General features: G+C 33.8%; 1 protein-coding gene across 3 annotated transcripts; it reads left to right on the top strand.

Annotated features, from left to right (window-relative positions):
- Nucleotides 1–7,539: 7,539 nt before the first annotated feature.
- LOC142641697 (uncharacterized) lies at nt 7,540–18,951 on the top strand. 3 transcript variants are annotated; one of them, XM_075816176.1, is made up of 10 exons: nt 7,540–7,883; nt 9,134–13,923; nt 14,885–15,064; nt 15,215–15,307; nt 15,727–15,909; nt 16,245–16,344; nt 16,451–16,633; nt 17,111–17,619; nt 17,730–18,484; nt 18,569–18,951. In XM_075816176.1, exons 2-10 carry the CDS (start codon nt 13,699–13,701, stop codon nt 18,627–18,629), a joined length of 2,289 nt encoding a protein of 762 aa, XP_075672291.1. In that variant the 5' UTR covers nt 7,540–7,883; nt 9,134–13,698; the 3' UTR covers nt 18,630–18,951. The 3 variants fall into 3 exon arrangements, with proteins under 3 accessions (XP_075672291.1, XP_075672292.1, XP_075672293.1); XM_075816177.1 differs by having other exon boundaries at nt 7,542–7,883; nt 13,769–13,923; XM_075816178.1 differs by lacking the exon at nt 15,727–15,909 and having other exon boundaries at nt 7,543–7,883; nt 13,769–13,923.
- Nucleotides 18,952–19,034: the final 83 nt, after the last annotated feature.

Below are 19,034 nucleotides of genomic sequence, written 5' to 3'. Positions count from 1 at the left end.
TTAGGACTTAAATCTATCCGGTTAAATGGGCTTGCAAAGAGCCCAACTGGACAAAACCTTTGGGTTTCAAATTGTACCCAAATCCATTAATTAGTCCTTTTCTATATGATCCACTCCTATTTAAATAATTGGTTTGAATAGACATTGATCCATCTATATATGCATGTAAAAATGAATGGAATCTCTACATTCATAAGGTCTTGGGTTGAAAATAACATCTACCAAGACGGATTCTTTCTTATAATTATTTAGCTTGTGTAATTGACAATATTTCAATAAATTGTGAAAAAGTTACGTCAGTAGCATTGTCATTTATATATATATACACATGGAAGCCTCATATATACCTACGATTAACCTTGGAATCATTTCAATTTACCATGGGTTAGGAAAAAAAAAAGATTTTGAGATTTAAGTGATAAATCAATGATAATGACATCATTTGTAGCACCTTATTTCTATGGTTTAAATTTGAATCCCACAACTTTTCTTCCATTATCTATGTATCTGAGAGAGAGAGAGGGGCATGCATTAATGTGTATTTAATACTGCATTAAATATTACTTTCAGTTTTACACACTTTCCAAGAAATGAAATCAAGTATGCACAATTATCAAGAAAACATTATGACAATTGTTGTTTCTTTAGATTTATATAAAGCGAGTTTGCAATACCACATGCAAATGGGAATAAACTTTGGAATCGTTTCAAGATACCATGAAAATATAAAAGGGCATAATCCAGCTGTTAATTTAGTGGTAATGACATCATATATAATGTCATATGTTTGTAGTTTTTTTTTTTTTTTTAGATAAGAGTTTTAACATATGGTGTCCGCTCCTGATGATAACTCTTTATCATTATGCTAAGACATTAATTAGTTTTTGGTGTAGGCGGGGATTGAACCCCAGATCTTTTATTCAACTATTAGAGACTTTATCAGTTGAGCTAACTATAACCCACGTTATATGTTTGTAGTTTGAATCTCACTCCCCCTCAATATTTACTCATCTTAGCAAACAAAAAAAAAAACTTTCATGATGAGTGATATAAGAGTTTAGGTTATGGTGCATTAATACTCAATTAAATGATACTTGTGCACACTTTTCAAGAAAGAAAGTCAAAATTTGCACAAGCATTAATAAAAATACACAACAATAAATGTTTACATGCAAACTAGTGAATTGTAATAAGTGTTCCCTACTTCCCCAAATAAAAAGTGAATTATGCTTCATAATTGTATATTTTTTTTAATCCTTAATATGTGTCATTCAATACTTAGGACCATATTTATTAGACACGGACTGGACATTGACTCGGTTTATGAGTCGAGTCTCTAGGTCACTAGTTCAACCAGGTTGAACTACAGGGTCAAATAAAAAAAAATTAAAAATTAAAAACATAAAAAGTAAGTTTGAGAAATTATAACATGAATATGAATGCATATTCCTAAATTAAACTCGTCATTATAATTCAAAATCAAGGTTTCACAAGTAATAATATTAGAAATTCAATAAAATTCACAAGCAAAATAAACAAATGTTATAAGATTCTAACATATTTTTTGCTAAATAAAATCTTGTTATATGTTTGAAAATTCTGTGTGTGTGTGTGTGTATATATATATATATATATATTAAAATGAGGCAAATCTCAAACTATGTAAAAAGACGAAAAGAAAAAAAAATGTTAAAGGCTTAAACTTAAAGTAATAAACAAATAAAGCACAAAAAACATAAAATAAAAGAAGAGAAAAGAATGTTTAAGCAATAAACTATATAACATATACTGATATACTCATACCTATGTGCTAACTAGCCATGTGAAACTGAAAAATGATCTATTTATAGCAAAAAATTGATGCATAGGCGCAAGTTTGGAGAACTAAAATAGTGAAAAGTGATAAAGGGGTGGATAAAGTAGTGTGAATTGGTAGAGAAATGAGAGAACAATGCATTTTTTTCTTCTTTTAAGTTTTCTCTTATTTAAATTACCACATTATCACACGTTAAACAATAAATAAGTCAATGAAGTGGACTTATTAATGTAATTTACACAATTAACAAACCTAGCTACTTAAAACTAGTCAAGCTTTACAAGTTTTGACCGGGTCTAATGCACATCCGATCTAATTAATGATCCAGACCAATCTATGTGCTAGGTCAATGGGTTTCGGCTTGATTGGCAGGGCTGGGTTTGATAACACTGTTTAGGACCCAAAAGAAAATGGGCCATTAATTAGGAGGAAGTTGCCAAGAAATTCATTTGTTTGGGATTTTTGTTAGTTGGTAACGCAATCTATGAGCCTTGTCCTTCGACTTGTCTTAAAAACCTACACACAATTTATTAGGAGTTGTGACTTAGTTTTTCTAATTAAATTTAATTATGTGACTATATGTTTTTTTTCTCCAAAAACAATTCTATTCATCTCGTGGCAAACACTATCACATGAATAAATTTAATTGGAGAATTTAAGACATAACACCTAAGAAAATATACATAAACTTCGTCAATTTATAAATATTTTTGCATCAATTGTTATGTTTGCTATTAGTGTATTAGTTATGCATGATCTCCAAATGAGTAACATTAGGGTTTTTTTTCTTCCTATTTTTGGACAATGATATTTAAAATCATATATTTCATGAGTGTAAAAAATTAAACCATGGGGTTTTAAAATGTGACAACTTAGACCCTATAGTTCCAAAGTAACAAATTGAGCACAAAGGTTTCAAGAAGTAATAAATTAAAACAGATTCCATTTAAGTGGAATGACATTATGTTTGAGGTTTAAATTACCATTTTATCACACAATAAACAAAAAATAAGTCAATGAAGTGGACTTATTGATGTAATTTACACAATTAACAGACCTAGTTGCTTAAAACCAGTCGAGTTTTACAAGTTTTGACCGGGTCTAATGCACATTCGGTCTAATTAATGACTCAGATTGATCTATGTGCTAGGTCACTGGGTTTCAGCTTGACTGACAGGGCTGGGTTTGATAACACTACTTAGGACCCAAAAGAAAATGGGCCATTAATTAAGAGGAAGTTGCCATGAAATTCATTTGTTTGGGATTTTTATTAGTTGGTAACACAATCTATGAGCCTCGTCCTTCGACTTGTTTTAAAAACCTACACACAATTTATTAGGAGTTGTGACTTAGTTTTTCTAATTAAATTTAATTACGTGACTATATGTTGTTTTTCTCCAAAAACAATTCTATTCTTCTCGTGGCAAACACTATCACATGAATAAATTTAATTGGAGAATTTAAGACATAACACCTAAGAAAATATACATAAACTTTGACAATTTGTAAATATTTTTGCATCATTTGTTATGTTTGCTATTAGTGTATTAGTTATGCATGATCTCCAAATGAGTAACATTAGGGTTTTTTTTTTTCCCTATTTTTGGACAATGATATTTAAAATCATATATTTCATGAGTGTAACAAATTAAACCCTGGGGTTTTAAAATGTGACAACTTAAACCCTATACTTCCAAAGTAACAAATTGAGCACGAAGGTTTCAAGAAGTAATAAATTAAAACAAATTCCATTTAAGTGGAATGACATTATATTTGAGGTTTAAATTACCATATTATCACACATTAAACAAAAAATAAGTCAATGAAGTGGACTTATTAATGTAATTTACACAATTAACAAACTTAGCTGCTTAAAATCAGTTGAGTTTTCCAAGTTTTGATTGGGTCTAATGCACATCCGATCTAATTAATGACCCAAACCGATCTATGTGTTGGGTCATTGGGTTTCAGCCCGACTAGCAAGGCTGGGTTTGATAACACTACTTAGGACCTAAAAGAAAATGAGCCATTAATTAAGAGGAAGTTGCCATGAAATTCATTTGTTTGGGATTTTTATTAGTTGGTAACACAATCCATGAGCCTTGTCCTTTAACATGTCTTAAAAACCTACACACAGTTTATTAGAAATTGTGACTTAGTTATGTGACTATATGTTGTGTTTTCTCTAAAAGAAAATTCTATTTTATCTCGTGGCAAACACTATCAGATGAATAAATTTAATTGGAGAATTTAAGATATAACACCTAAGAAATATACATAAACTTTGTCAATTTCTAAATATTTTTGCATCATTTGTTATGTTTGCTATTAGTGTATTAGTTATGCATGATCTCCAAATGAGTAACATTAGGGTTTTTTTTTTCTTTTTCTTTTTTGGATAATGATATTTAAATCATATATTTCCTGGCCAAAGGCCTTGTAGCTGAATTGATACCTCTCCATGTACAAAGTGCTTGGGGGTTTAAGGAGGAAAGAGTTTTAGCTGCGGGATTAGTAGCATGTTGTAATTATCTCTAATATATATATATTTCCTGAGTGTAACAAATTAAACCTTGGGGTTTTAAAATGTGACAACTTAAACCCTATAGTTCCAAAGTAACAAATTGAGCACGAAGGTTTCAAGAAGTTATAAGTTAAAACACATTCCATTTAAGTGGAATGAAATTATATTTGAGGTTTAATATAAATTGAGACTTTAATTTGTTACCTTTTGTAACGTCATTGTTTGATTTGTTACTCTTTTCAATTTCATGATTAATTTTGTTACCTATGAAATTACAAGATTTAATAGTTACAAAATACTTATAGGGTTAAAATTTGATGAATACCATTTACATGAGCAATTATTGTTACTGTTTTTATTGCGCAATAATAATAATTTAACACCTTAATAAGTTATGAAAACATTATGTTAGTAGAATTATTATTTCACATTCATTACTTGACAATTCAAATGAAGATCAACTTGCTAAGAGACTTGTAACTTAGTGGCATTAACTAATCTTGGTTATACAAATAACAAAGGTTCAAACCCTCCTCACTAACTTTTTATTACCATTTTTTTTTTTTGGATAAAAGATATTTTAAACCATATAGTTCAAGGGTGTAATAAATTAAACCCTTAGTTTTAATATGTGATAAATTAAATTCTACAGTTTCAAAGTAACAAATTAAAATATGAAGTTTCAAAAAGTAATAAATTAAAACTCATCTCATTTAAGTGGAATAATTTTTTTTTGAGGTTTAATATAAGGTGAGGCTTTAATTTGTTACTTTTTGTAACTTCATTGTTTAATTTGTTCCTTTTTTTAATTTTCATGATTAATTTATCACTTTTTGTAACCTCATTGCTTAATTTGTTACTTTTTGAATTTTCATGATTAGTTTATTACTTACCTTTGAAACTACATTAATCAACTTATTACACACCTAACTTATAGGGTTTTTTTTTTTGATAGAAATTATATTCTAGCCTAATCAAAGTGTATATGTGTGTAAAACTCTCTTCTGGAAACTTAAACCCCGGCTCTTGCCCCCCCTTACACCTCACAAACACTTATATTTGTAGAGTGACCATCGCACCATGGTGTGTGCGGTGGTAACTTATAGGGTTAAAATTTGATGAAAATGACAAATTATTATTGATGTAATACCATTTTTTACATGACAATTATTGTTACCATTTTATTGTGCATTAATTATAATTTAACACCTTAATAAGTTGTGAAAGCATTATGTAAGTTGACTTATTGTTTCCAACTCATCTCATGACTATTCAAAAGATGAACGTGCTAAGAGACTTGTAATTAAGTTGTAACTTAGTAACATTAATTGTAACATTAACTGATCCTCTTTATAAGGACATTAATTGGTTCTCTACCAAGTTAAGATCATGTATATATTTGCCAATGTTCTTTATAAGGACATTAACTGATACTCTGCTCAGTTTGGATCATGTATGTTTTGCCAATATTGGTTCTGTTGCTAATTCTGTAGCTTAAAAGTTGGTAGTGTTTTATTGACACCCATGTTAGCTTCTCTCTCTTTTTTTCAATGGGACCCATGTTAGTTTTTATTTTTAATAGGAAATACATTAAAATAAATTTATGTAATATCGTGTTCTCATTCAATAAAATGTCTCACTCAAAAATAAAAATAAAAATGATCAACCTTATTTAAGCAATTGATTATTAAATAAGTTATGTTAGCAGGGAAAAAAAAGGGTAAAGTTCAAGTTACACCTGGTATAACTCTAAGGGTCTGTTTGGTTGGAGGGGTAGAAAAGTGGGAGGATAGAAAATTGTGAGAGGATGGAAAAGTAGGAGGATAGACAATATTTTAATTTCTTTCATTTTTGTTTGGTTGGAAGTAAAAAAGTAGATGGATGAAAAAAGTAAGTTTGTATAAATTTACTCATACACCCTTGTTAAAAAATTATGGACAATTAAAACAAAAAAGTGACAAAAAATAAATAAAAACAAAGCAATCACCCAGTATATTAAAAAATAAAAATCATGTCCAAAAAAAAAAATGCCTAGTTAAATCAAAAAAAAAGAAAGAAAAAGAAAAACAAAACAACTATACACTCACAACCCAGGAAATATGTATATAAAAAAAGGGAATGTCCAGGAAAGAAAATAAAAAAAAAAAGAAAGGAAAAAAAGAAAAAGAAAGGAAAAAAAGCAAAAAGAAAGAAAGAGGCAACATGCCCATCCATAGCCCAGAAAAAAGAAAGGAAAAAAAGAAAGAAAGAAAGAAAGTAACTCGACATGAATATTTTTGTCCATTAAGCAGCCTTATTTCCATCCTTTAAATTTCTCTCTATTTTAGGGAGAAAGCTTTTTAGTGGGCCAAGGGAGAAAACACCTGAGTCTCACCATTTATTTTCCTTCATTCTCACCCAACCAAACACACTCAAAAAAGTTTTTCTTCCCATTTTCTCTCAAAAGTCTTCCATCTACCATATTTCACCTCCAAACAAACACACCCTAAGCAATATAACACCACTCAATAACTTATTATTGACTTATTTTTTGAAAATCCAACCATTGAATTACATGTTCTATATGTTCTTAATATGCATGCCAATATTCATGCCAATCAAATGTAATTTATCATTCGATCCATAAACTAATCTTTTATGCATTATTTTAAACTGCAAAAGTTTGAATTTAAATAATTGATTGGTGACATGGCTATTGATCTTTGATCACTTTGAAATTTTGCAAGCATGGATAATATACGAAGATAATGTAATTTAACGGTGGATATGTCAAAATTTGTACCAAATTAAAAACTATTAATTGATGTAATATTGTTTAAAGTTATACTAGGTGTAACTTTAATTCAACAAAAAAAAAAAAAATACATATATGGTCAATGCTATTATAAGTATATAATATTCATTGGAAAAATAAATTTATGGGTTAATTCTCTTTTAAAAAAGAAAAAAAGTGGGTTCCAGTTAGTTCAACTAGTAAAGTCTCTAATGGTTGAATAAGAGATCTGAGATTTAATTCCCGCTTATACCAAAAATTGATTGGTATTTTAGTCTGATAATAAATAGTATTATCAGAAATAGATGCCATAGGTTGAAATTCTCAAAAAAGAAAAAAAACTTGGCTTCAAAAAAAGAAAAAAAGAAAAAACTTAATGTGCATTTATAATTCTATGATGGGCGACCCGGATGTATTTGATGATGGGTTTGAGATTGTTCACTATCCGACATTGATCTTGCCACGTTAGCATGTGGGTCCATGAAATTTTACATGGTTACTGGTTAGGTTGGAGGTGGACCACAATTCTAGAGGTGTTGGATTTTAACGGTTGGTTGTTTGAGCGGTTAATTCTCTTTCATTCCTCGGTTGTGACTTTTGTTTGTGTCCTGTGACTGAGGTTTGAGGTTAGGGTTTTTGGATTGTGGAGGGTGGGAATAGTTGCATGGATTCAGTGTCTCCAACAATGAAGTGGGCTTTTAGCCAGAGCAAGAAAGGCAAGCAGAAGAAGAGAAGAAAGAAGCCATTGTGATTAGTGGCACCCATTAAAGGTAAAAACTTTTTTTTTGGGTTCAACCTTTTATGGGTTTTTAATACTTTGATTATGGTGAATAAGTGTCACATTTGCCTAGATTGAGATTACTTATGTGCTTTCTATTTCAAGCTTGATATATGAATGCAGTAAATTGAGGTTGGAAGAGTTTTGTCAATTCATGTGGTTTTGAAACTGGGATTGGTTTATTCCTCAACCAGTTGCAAAAGGTTGAGTTTGGAGAGATGTTTGACATTTTGGCTACCATTTCTTTTTCCAATGCCTCACTTTGAGCTTGTGGTCATCCCCTCCTAAAATTATAGTTATTTTTATTTATGTTTTGGGAATGGGTATGACTAGAGATGAGCTTTTAGAGCCATCTCTAAAAGGCCAATACATACGTGAATTACTATTTTGAGAATGCAGCTCATTACCCTTTAGAGATTAGCGTTTCTATTTCTAATATGTTAAGGAATATTTGGACCTCTCTCTATTTGTCTATTGTTACATTCAGAGCACATGTCAGTTCAATGTTGGCTGAGGGCCTTACTATATTTGAAATTTATATGCCATATTTTGTCAAAAGAAGAACATATTGCAATTGTGTGCTGAAATTTTCAAGTGAAAAACTTGTTGCAATCGTGTTCAAAATTTTGTCCATTTGATCAACTCTGTCATCATGTATCTGTACTGAACATTTGCCAATGTACAAAAGTTTAATAGCGTCATTACTTTCTGTTGCCGTAGTGGAATTTTTATTTTGTTTCTTGATTTCACTTCAAATATTGTATTTTCATTAAATAGAACATGCATAAATGTTCACAGCATGGACAAAGGAATAAGGAACATAAAAAATTAGCTATGTGAATGGCAAATATTTTCGAAAATCTAATCAGTTTTATACCATATGGAGTGGGTTTTGGCAAATGATTTCCTCTAACTTTGCAATCTTTTTCGGCTTTACACTTTCTGATGGAAGGAAAACTACTTATTTTTCAGTGTCTGATCCATTCTTGAAAATGCTTGGAAAAACATTTTCCAACGTTTTTGTTTATTTTCCCAAAATCTTATATGGTAAGTAGGACTTATTAAGTAACCTTAACCAAAACGGCTAAAGTTTCATAAGGGTAGCATTCCCATGAAATAAGAGAGAATGTCTTTGTGTGGATATAAGTCCCAAGTCATATACAAACCTCTGCACCTCCAATTCTCTCCAATTTTCAAATTAATAGTTACAAAAATCCTTATCCTTCTTTGCAAAAATTTCAGCTTTGGGCAGGTAACGATCTCTAGGCACTAAACTCACAAAGCTCAATCGTCAGATTTACTTGATGCAACTAGCTAAGCTCCAGTGAAATACCGGCAGATAGGTGGCCGGTGAGTAGCTTTTGCGGAAGGGGTGGTGTCAGCGGTGGGTGGCTTTGGGCGAAGGTGTTGGCTAGTTGCCCTTGGGGGGGGGGGGGGTTGTGGAGGGTTGATGGCCAAGGTCGAGAGGGGAAAATTTTCTACACTTTTTTTTTTTTTTGGGTGTAAGACATTTTACACCTCTCAAAACTGCATTTTTTCTGCTCAACTGAAAACATTTTTGGTTTACCAGGATTTACGTCATGCCAAACACCTGAAAACACTGAAAGGTGTCTTTTGTAAAACGTTTTACAGCATGCTGCATGCAGTGGAGTGAGGATAGGAGTGGCATCTGGAGTGACTGATTTTTTTTGATATTGAAAAAGAAAAGAGAACAATACAAAGAAAGAAGAAAAAACAAAGACAAAAAAATATTAAATACAAAGAAGAAGAGAGCTAAGGAATAAAGGAATAGAGTCACTAGATGTGAGTCCCCAAGCCCTAGCCCAATCAAACAGGGAACCAGAAAAGAGAGCAAGCAGTTGGTCCTTAGATCTATCCAAATTCTCAAACGTCCGCCGATTGCGATCCCTCCAAATACACCACATCAAACACAGTGGAACTAGGTTCCAAATGTAAGATGAATGCTTCCCCAACTAATTCCACAAATTAAAAAGAAAATCTTGCACCGTACTAGAGGGAACCCATGAAATCCCAAAAATCCTAAAGACAAAACACCACAGCTGATAAGCCTTCCTACAATGTAACAACAAATGATCCACTGTCTCACCACAGCAATGACACATAATGCACCAGTCAACGAAATCAAAGCCTCTTAGTCTCAAGATATCTCCCGTGAGGATCCTATCCCAAGCGATTGTCCATACAAAGAAAGAGACACACCGGAGTGCCTTAACCTTCCAAATACCTTTCCGTGAAAAAGCAACGGAAGAAGAGCCATGTAACTTATGATAAAATGAGCGGATAGTAAAGTCCCCGTTTTTTGTCATCCTCCATTTCAACCGATCACCATCCGTCACGGAAGGTAGATTGGACGCCAAGAAATGAAAAAAATCATCCACCACATTTGCCTCCCAATCATTAGGACCCCGAATGAAACGAACATCCCAAGTTCTCCTATCCCCTGCTTCTTGACAAATCAAAGCAAAATTCTACGGATGCCTCTCTTTTGGTTGTAAGTGTTACACAATATGGCTTAAAAGAAAATGGCAATTCAGCTTGTGGTAAAGTTGAAACTGATACAAGGTAGCTTAATCATATTTGATGAATAGAATCTTCAGTCGGCCATGTTTGCCTTGGATTTCACATAAAGGTATGTAGGATATCAAATTAGTGAATCAGGATGTGAAAAAGAAACGAGCTTAGAGAATTATTCTGGGCCTAGGTTGATTTTAAGCCCCATTTATGTTTGGCTTGACAATTATTTTTTAAATGTTAACCTTATTCAGCAATTGTGGAGGATAAATGAACTCCAGTTGGGCTGTCCTTGTTCCTTATAGTGGGATATGTCATATAGGAGTGGGTAAGGCCTAGAGGAATAGGTATTTATTGATGAACTGGTTGTGCTTATGTCATTACGTAGATCATAACATCTGTAATGTGATTTGCAAGGCCACATGCACAGTGTGTGCATGTACTTTCTCCTCTACATGCCTCCCTCCCAATCACGGCTAATTGATGTGTGTGTTCAAGCTTGGCTAGCTTCCTAACCAAGCTTGATATTTGATGAACTGGTTGTGCTTATGTCATTATGTAGATTATAACATCTGTAATGTGATTTGCAAGGCCACATGCACAGTGTGTGCATGTGCTTGTGTGTGCATGCACTTTCTCCTCTACATGCCTCCCTCCCAATCACGGCTAATTGATGTGTGTTCAAGCTTGGCTAGCTCAGTAACCAAGCTTGATATTTGATGAACTGATTGTGCTTATGTCATTATGTAGATTATAACATCTGTAATGTGATTTGCAAGGCCACATGCACAGCGTGTGCATGTGCTTGTGTGTGCACGTGCTATCTCCTCTACATGCCTCCCTCCCAATCATGGCTAATTGATGTTTGTGTTCAAGCTTGGCTAGCTTAGTATCCAAGCTTGATATTTGAGGCTTGGACTCTCGTACACACATTTGTCATATTCATCTGACCAAAAGATTAAAGTTCTCCTGTTTTTATTTATTTTTCCTCTTTCCTTTCTTTTTATTTTTTGGGTGTTATTTGGGGTTATGCCCTATTTGGAAATATCACTTGTTTATTAAATATCTAAACATATTAACTAGGTAGCAAGGATCTTTTGGACTTGCCTTTTTCCTTTTTGTTTTGCGTTTTTTTGTTGTTGTTGTTGTTGTTGTTGCTGAATGATCATTTGGTACTGTTAACTTAACGGAAACAACTTCCGTTACTAAGAATGTTTTGTGCTTTGCAAACATTTCAGGGTGTCTTAAAAAAATACTTCTTCTTGGTTGACAATTTCATTAGCAAGAGAACTAATATTAAATCTCCTTGCAATAAATGCTTGTAGCATTGACATCTGGAAAGCTAATCTGAGATGTGATATTAAATAAGGTTATTAAATGTTTAATTATCTAAATAGTTATAAAAAACAATCTAAATAGTTGGAATGAATTAGGATAACAATTATTGAGCAAAAAGGTGAAATAGCTTAGAATTTATTAATCATCTTATTGATACTAGGCCAAGGCATGTTATTTATCCAAAAAAAAAAAACTCGCCATGGTATGTTATGAATGGAGAAAGATACACAAATTTACCATTATAACATTGTTGATTTGGTCTTATACTCTGTTGGCTCATTAATGAAATAGAATCCACATTGTCTAGTGAGACTTTATGAATGTGACAATGTTTTAGGAAAATACTGCTTTGGGAAAATGCTTGACAATTGACAATTTGAGAAAAATGAAGATTTGGATATTGGATTGGTGTTATATGTGCAAGTGTAATAGTGAATCAGTTGACCATCTTTTTCTTCATTGTCTGGTTTATGGATTTGTGGTCTATGTTTTTTGGTTTATTTGAAGTAAGTTGGGTTATGCCACAATCAGTTGTCGGGCTCCTAGCTTGCTGGCTAGGCCGGTTTGATCATCATCAAAATGAGAATATATGAAGAATCATTCCCCATTGTTTAATGTGGTGTCTTTGGAAGGAAGGAAATAATAGATGTTTTGTCGATATTAAGAGATCTAAACTTGACCTTAACCTTTTTTTTTTTCTTTAGAACTTTATTGGATTGGTTGTCTGTTTTGTGAAACCAATCATTCTCTTCTCTTCTTGTTTTTCAGGATTCTTGTATTTTTTATTCTGGATTGTTGATCCCGTACACTCCCTGTGTACTAGGGTGTCCCTTTTTTTTTTTTTTTATATATATATTTTTTATATATCAATAAAGCTAATTACTTATCAAGAAAATGTTTTACTTGATTCGCTTTTAAAGCTTCCCTTAAGGAGACCATGCCACCATGCACACGCTTGAGTGCCGGGTAGGCGTGGACAATTTTTTTATATTTAAATTTCGGTTCATATCACCTTTGTCCTTTTCTGTTGCTCCTTTCCATGTTTAAGAAGATTTGTCTCCAATTATTCCTGATGACATAGTCCTATATATGCCTAGATTTAAAAATGCATATTTTGCTCTCTCATCCCTTCTCTGACAACCGTCATTGTCAAAATAGTGCCGATATTTTGTTTATAGTAGTTTTTGACCCTTTCTTCTACCATATAAGTTCTCCTATGCAGTGTTCTACTTGATCCGCTTTTAAAGTTTCCCTTAAGGCGCCCACGCCACCGTGCCTGCTCTTGATTGCTGAATAGGTGGGGACATTTTTTTTTCAAAATTTTTTGGTTCATGTTACCTTTGTCCTTTCTTCTGCTCCTTTCCATGTTTAAAAATATTGTCTCCAATTATTTCAAAAATGCTTATTTTGCTCTTTCTTCCCTTATTTGACAACCGACATTGTCAAAATAGTGCTGATATTTTGTTTATAGTTGTTTTTCACCCTTTCTTCTACGGTAGAGCATTTCGGCTATTAACATAAAAGGAGGCATATGGAAACAGAGTATATGAGGCTGCAATAGATATGGAAGCAATGTGGGCCACCTGAAAGCATCCAAGTAGCCGGTTTTCTTCTCTATAATTCCCAATTTACACTGCAGGACTAAGTTCTACCGCTTTCATAATTTTTCTGTGTCTGCACATTTATTAAATAATTTTTCTAGATGACAATATCCTGGCATCCTTCTCAATTCCTAGGCTGTATTTATTACTAGTGTTGACCAACCTCAACAACTCATTTCAGTTTCTCCCCAAAGCTACTTTATAACACTCTGACTTCCGGAGGCTATGATGCTGCCTTTTCTGTGATCAATTGTTGAATTGGCACTGGCCTGCCCAGTTTGTGTGTTCCTAGGTTTATTTTTCAGGACCTGAATTATCATAGATTTTTTTTTAACTATGGAAGATTTTCAAGAGACATTGTCAACTATCTCCTCTTTACCTTCTTCCTCCTCTTTACCTAACCCAGACCCATTGTCAATTGATGGGGAAATCTGGCTGATGGCTGAGAAAAGGACCCGGGAAATTTTATGTGCCATTCAACCTACTGTGGATTCTGAGAAGGCAAGGAAGGAGGTTATTGATTATGTCCGGAGGCTAATTCAACGTTATTATGCAACTGAGGTGAGAATTGCCCCTGGACCCCTTCCCCTTTGCTTTGTTTTGTTCTCTAGTTTTTGAAAGTTCAATATAATATATACATTTTTTAAATGTAGTTCCCCCTCTCCCTTCTTTCCTGTTATATGGTTAGATCTGCTTGAGATTGTTAGGCTTATTTGTTTAAATAGTTTGCATGTTGCAGACCTCTCTTTGTAATACATGGCAATCCCATTTCTTTGAAGTTTGTAATTGAGTTTGTTCTTTTTTTTTTTTTGGGGGGGTGGGGGGGTGGGGGGGATCTCTCTCGAGTTTTGATTTATATTACTGGCACCACCACATGGACCTGAGGCATTTTGTATTTTTTTTTGGTATTTTTTATGCCAAAATTTTTAATAGAGATCATAGATTACGAAACGGCCTTAATGGTGGATGGGGAGGCAAACAAAGTTTTTGCAACTTTGATCTTGTCATACTACTTTGTCTAGTCCTTTAGATGACAACTAGCTTCCTGGAGCTTTTCTTTACAAATGTTTTATCTTTTGTGACTTGATTATGTATTTTATAACTGACAAAGATACCTTCCATTACGATATGTTGTATAGTTCTTTACTTTCATATATTTTCAACTAATATTTGAACATCTAGCTCAGTGAAAAACTGACATTTCTTTTAAAAAATCATTTACATGGCTCAGAATATTTCAATATTAGACATATGAAGTTGTAACTTTTATACTGGAGATGCTTTCATGTTTTCAAATGCTTTATTTATTTATAATCTTATGGAACATTTACAAATCCACTTGCTTGATCCTATGAGGTGTATCCATTTCGGTTAATTTATTTTTTATAGGTTTGACTGTTTATTGTATCAAAAAACTTTGCTTGAAGGGATTAATGATGAGTTTATTTCAGTTAGTATATAATGCTATTATAGTGAGATTGAATTAATGTGAAGTTCTTTTTTCATGTCTATGCACTTACAGGTCTTCCCATTTGGCTCAGTGCCACTAAAAACCTACCTTCCTGACGGAGACATTGATTTGACTGTCATCAGTGATCAAAATGTGGAGGAAGATTTGGCTAGAGGTGTCTGCAGCATTCTTGAAGGTGGAGATAAAGACTCCAAGTTTCAAGTAAAAGATGTCCAATACATTTGTGCACAGGTTTAACTTTGTTGACTTTGTTGTTTCTTAGTCCAGTGATTAATTTACATATACTGAAAATTTTATTTTAAGTTGTGGAAAATTTTGTTGATCTGTGAAATTAATGGACCCCAACTTTATCTGGGATAATGATGGGATTTTGAATGGCAGGTTAAAGTTGTGAAATGTATTGTGAAGAATATAGCTGTGGACATTTCTTTCAATCAATTGGCTGGGCTCTCTAGTTTGTGCTTTCTTGAGCAGGTATGGTCCAGTATATTCATATGTATTCATTGTAATCTTAGTATAATTTTACTTTTCCCCCAACATGCAACTTCACATGTACTATTGTGAATTTCATTGACATGGCACTGAAAAGCATGTGCAGTATCAATACAATGGTTTATCGTCCTTTAACTGAATAAGGTTTAAATTTGTAGGTAGGTATATTTTTACCTTTTCATTATTCTTGAATTTATTGTGTATGTGGTTCTTGCTCTTGTCAGCTTCTATTGCACATTCAAAATTTTTTCCCTATTTCTTGCATTTCCCCCTATCTTAGCCTAAGCAGTGTGTGAAACCACTCTTTTTCTCTCTCCATCCACCAAATTATAATAGATCTTGACTGTAATGTGATTTTTGAGAAAACATACTTGACTTCTCTGGTGCTGCTTATTTTTTAGGTTGACCAAATTATTGGAAGAGACCATCTTTTCAAACGTAGTATTATCTTGATAAAAGCCTGGTGCTATTATGAAGCTAGAATTCTTGGTGCTCACCATGGCTTGTTTTCAGCATATGCATTAGAAACTTTGGTATTGTGTATTATCAATCGCTATCATTCATCACTACGTGGTCCATTGGAGGTGAGATTCTTTCAGTTCAGCTTTTGTTTTTTTTGATTAGTAAGAAAGATGTATATTCAAGAAGCTACTTTATGCATGAAAAGCATAAAGAAAGCCAAAAATACAGAGAAAAGAAAACAAAAAATAAAATTAATTACCAAGGAGAAGAGAGTTTAGGAAAAAGGGAAGAGAATCATTAGAAGTGAGTCCCCAAGTCCGAGACCAGTCAAACAAAGATCCACTAAAAGAACAAAGCAGCTGGTCTCCAGAACTATCTAAGTCCTCAAAGGTCCGCTTAGCATTTGTGTTTGAGTTTAAAAGCATTAATGCTACTTATTTTCATATTCTACTCACAGGTTCTGTATAGATTTTTGGTGTACTTTAGCACATTTGATTGGGACAGTTACTGTGTCAGTGTAAGTGGTCCGCTCACCATATCCCTTCCAGGAATTGGGGGTAAGTTGTATTTTATTTTGTTTTCTGTAATCTGATTGTTTTACTTGTCTACTTAAGATCCTTATTTTTTTACTTTTTTGTTCTTCGCGGATGCTTTTTTCACCAGTAACAACAGAAGAGAATAGGGATGAACTATTGCTCACTGAAGTGTTGCTGAGAAACTGCAGAGAAATATTTTCAGTTCCAATAAGGGTACATGAGACTAGGATCCATGAATTTCCCATCAAGCACCTCAACATAGTGGATCCTTTAAAAGACAACAACAATTTAGGACGTAGTGTCAGCAAAGGTTTTTGACCAATTTCACTTACTGAAGCAGATTTTCTTCACTGTTTAACAAGGCTAATTTGTAAAGGCTTATGCACTGAATTTGTATTATTTGATTCTGTCTGGGACTTGTTAAAAACACCTCTCTTAAATGGATGTTGTGGGTTCAACTCCTATAATTGGACTTGGAAGAACTATAGAAATTGCATACCCTTCCACTTTTCTTTGAACTTATCATGATTCATGATAACTAAAAGGAGGGGGGGTCATCCTATTAAAAACTTAAAAGTCTAAGAACAAATACCTTGATATCTCCTGTTGATATTAATAATAAGAGTTCAATATGTCTCAAAAGAACTTTACTTATTTCTAATCTTTATGGAAGTAAGGAAATTGGTGTTACAAGTTACAACTCACAATTACATCTTTTGGCAGAATTATCTCATTGAACTCCTAGTTTTGTAAATTATGTAGCTTATAATGCCCTCTTTTCATCTAGGCAATTTCCATCGGATAAGATGTGCGCTTTCATATGGAGCTCAAAAGCTTCGAGAGGTCCTTATGCTTCCGGGAGAAAGCATGGGAGAGGGACTAGAGAACTTTTTCACTACCATTTTAGATAGGAATGGAAGGGGACTAAGGCCAGATATACAAGTTCCTATCCCTACATTTGGCACTGGAAGATCTCAAATATCTGACCTAAGCGGAGACTATGATAGCTACTATGGTGATCTACAATATAGTCAGCAGTATCATGATTATACATTATCCATTCCTGGACAGTCCAGTTCTCCATCATCACTTTCCCATGTCTGGAACAAGACTAGATGGGAATCCATGGCTCAGTCATGGCAACACAACTGGAATTTATTTTCTCAGAAAGGTACTGAGGTATATTATCCAAGGCTTCCATTCCACTGTCATGATGCTTCCCAACTATCTGCTGCAATATTTCCTTTTGAAGACATGAAGAATTCACGAGGAACAGGCACATACATCCCTAACGTGGTATATTAATGCAAAGCCTTATCTGCAATTTTAGTTCTGCTGCTCTTATTTTTTGTGAACTGTTAAAATGTTTCTTGCTGTCATTAGCTTAAGATTTCTGTATATTGCAGGCCCATAATTCTTACAAGGACATACCAAGGGTGAGGGGAAGGTATTCAAAACATAGAACTCAAGATTTTATGAGATCACCTAAAAGGATTGACCGGATTGAGGTTCCCTCAGTGACAGACAAGGGTGCAAATGGCTGCTGCTTCAATCTTTCAAATGAAGAATTCCCACTGCTTGCTAGCAGTCGGAGGCCCCCACCATCAGAGATGGATCAGACTGGTCAGCTTGCTGACCTCAATCTTTCACATGAAGAATTACCACTGCGAGCAGGCATTCAGAAGTCCCTTCCATCAGAGGTGGACCCATCTGGTCAGCTCTTTGACCTCAATCTTTCACATGAAGAATTCCCACTGCTTGCAGGCATTCAAAAGCCCCCATCATCAGAAATGGGCCAGACTGGTCAGCTCATTGACCAGATTGAGGTTCCCTCAGTGACAGACAAGGTTGAAAATGGCTGTCGCCTCAATCTGTCACTTGAAGAATTCCCATTGCTTACAGGCATTCGGAAGTCCCCACCATCAAAGATGAACCAGTCTGGTCAGCTAACTGTGAAGTCCCCGGAAGCCAAGGACTGCTCTCCTTTGGGGAGTATTCGGTTTGGGACTCACAGATGTTCACCATCACCATTGAAATTGCCTTTGCAGGTAATGAGCAAGCAGGCAGATTCTTCCATGTCAAGCATTTCAGACCTTATGCAAGTTAATCCAACAATGGGAATGGAGAGGCAACAGCGATTTTGGGAAAGCGATGATAACATGTCTGATAGTCCCTAATCTATTGAGCTTTGAAAAATAAATAAGTCACAGTCTAAACTCTTTCCTTTGCTTGTTTGGCATTGCAGGGTTCTCATGCATCGATACCATCTAAAAGATGACAAGGAGTTCCCCCCTTTAACCACATGACTGCTTTATAGATAAGAATGATGAAGGCGACACTAACAGAACAATGTGAAGGCCAATGGACTATTCTGAAGTTAAAAGTGTGCTTCTGTGGTGATGTTCTTGATCCTTGCCATACTATGAATTCTTCTTTGCCTTCTTCCTTCAATTTGGATTCTAATCTAGTAGTCTAGAAAGCTTTATTAAGGATGGATTCTGGGTAGAATTTTGTTATCCCTCCCATCCCCTTCTAGATGATTATGTAGCCATAACATGTTTACATGTACTTAATGAGGATCTAATATGCCTAGTATCAGCACTTGCTAAAATAATTGCATTATATTCATTCCTGGTCTTCATATACACAGCATTTTAGATCCACGTGATATCCCAAATTGTGGGGATTTGATTGGACTTGATTGTTTGCGT

The sequence above is a fragment of the Castanea sativa genome, chromosome 6 (assembly GCF_040712315.1).
Source record: "Castanea sativa cultivar Marrone di Chiusa Pesio chromosome 6, ASM4071231v1".
Taxonomy (NCBI): Eukaryota; Viridiplantae; Streptophyta; class Magnoliopsida; order Fagales; family Fagaceae; genus Castanea; species Castanea sativa.
This window is presented reverse-complemented; position numbering and strand designations above follow the sequence as displayed.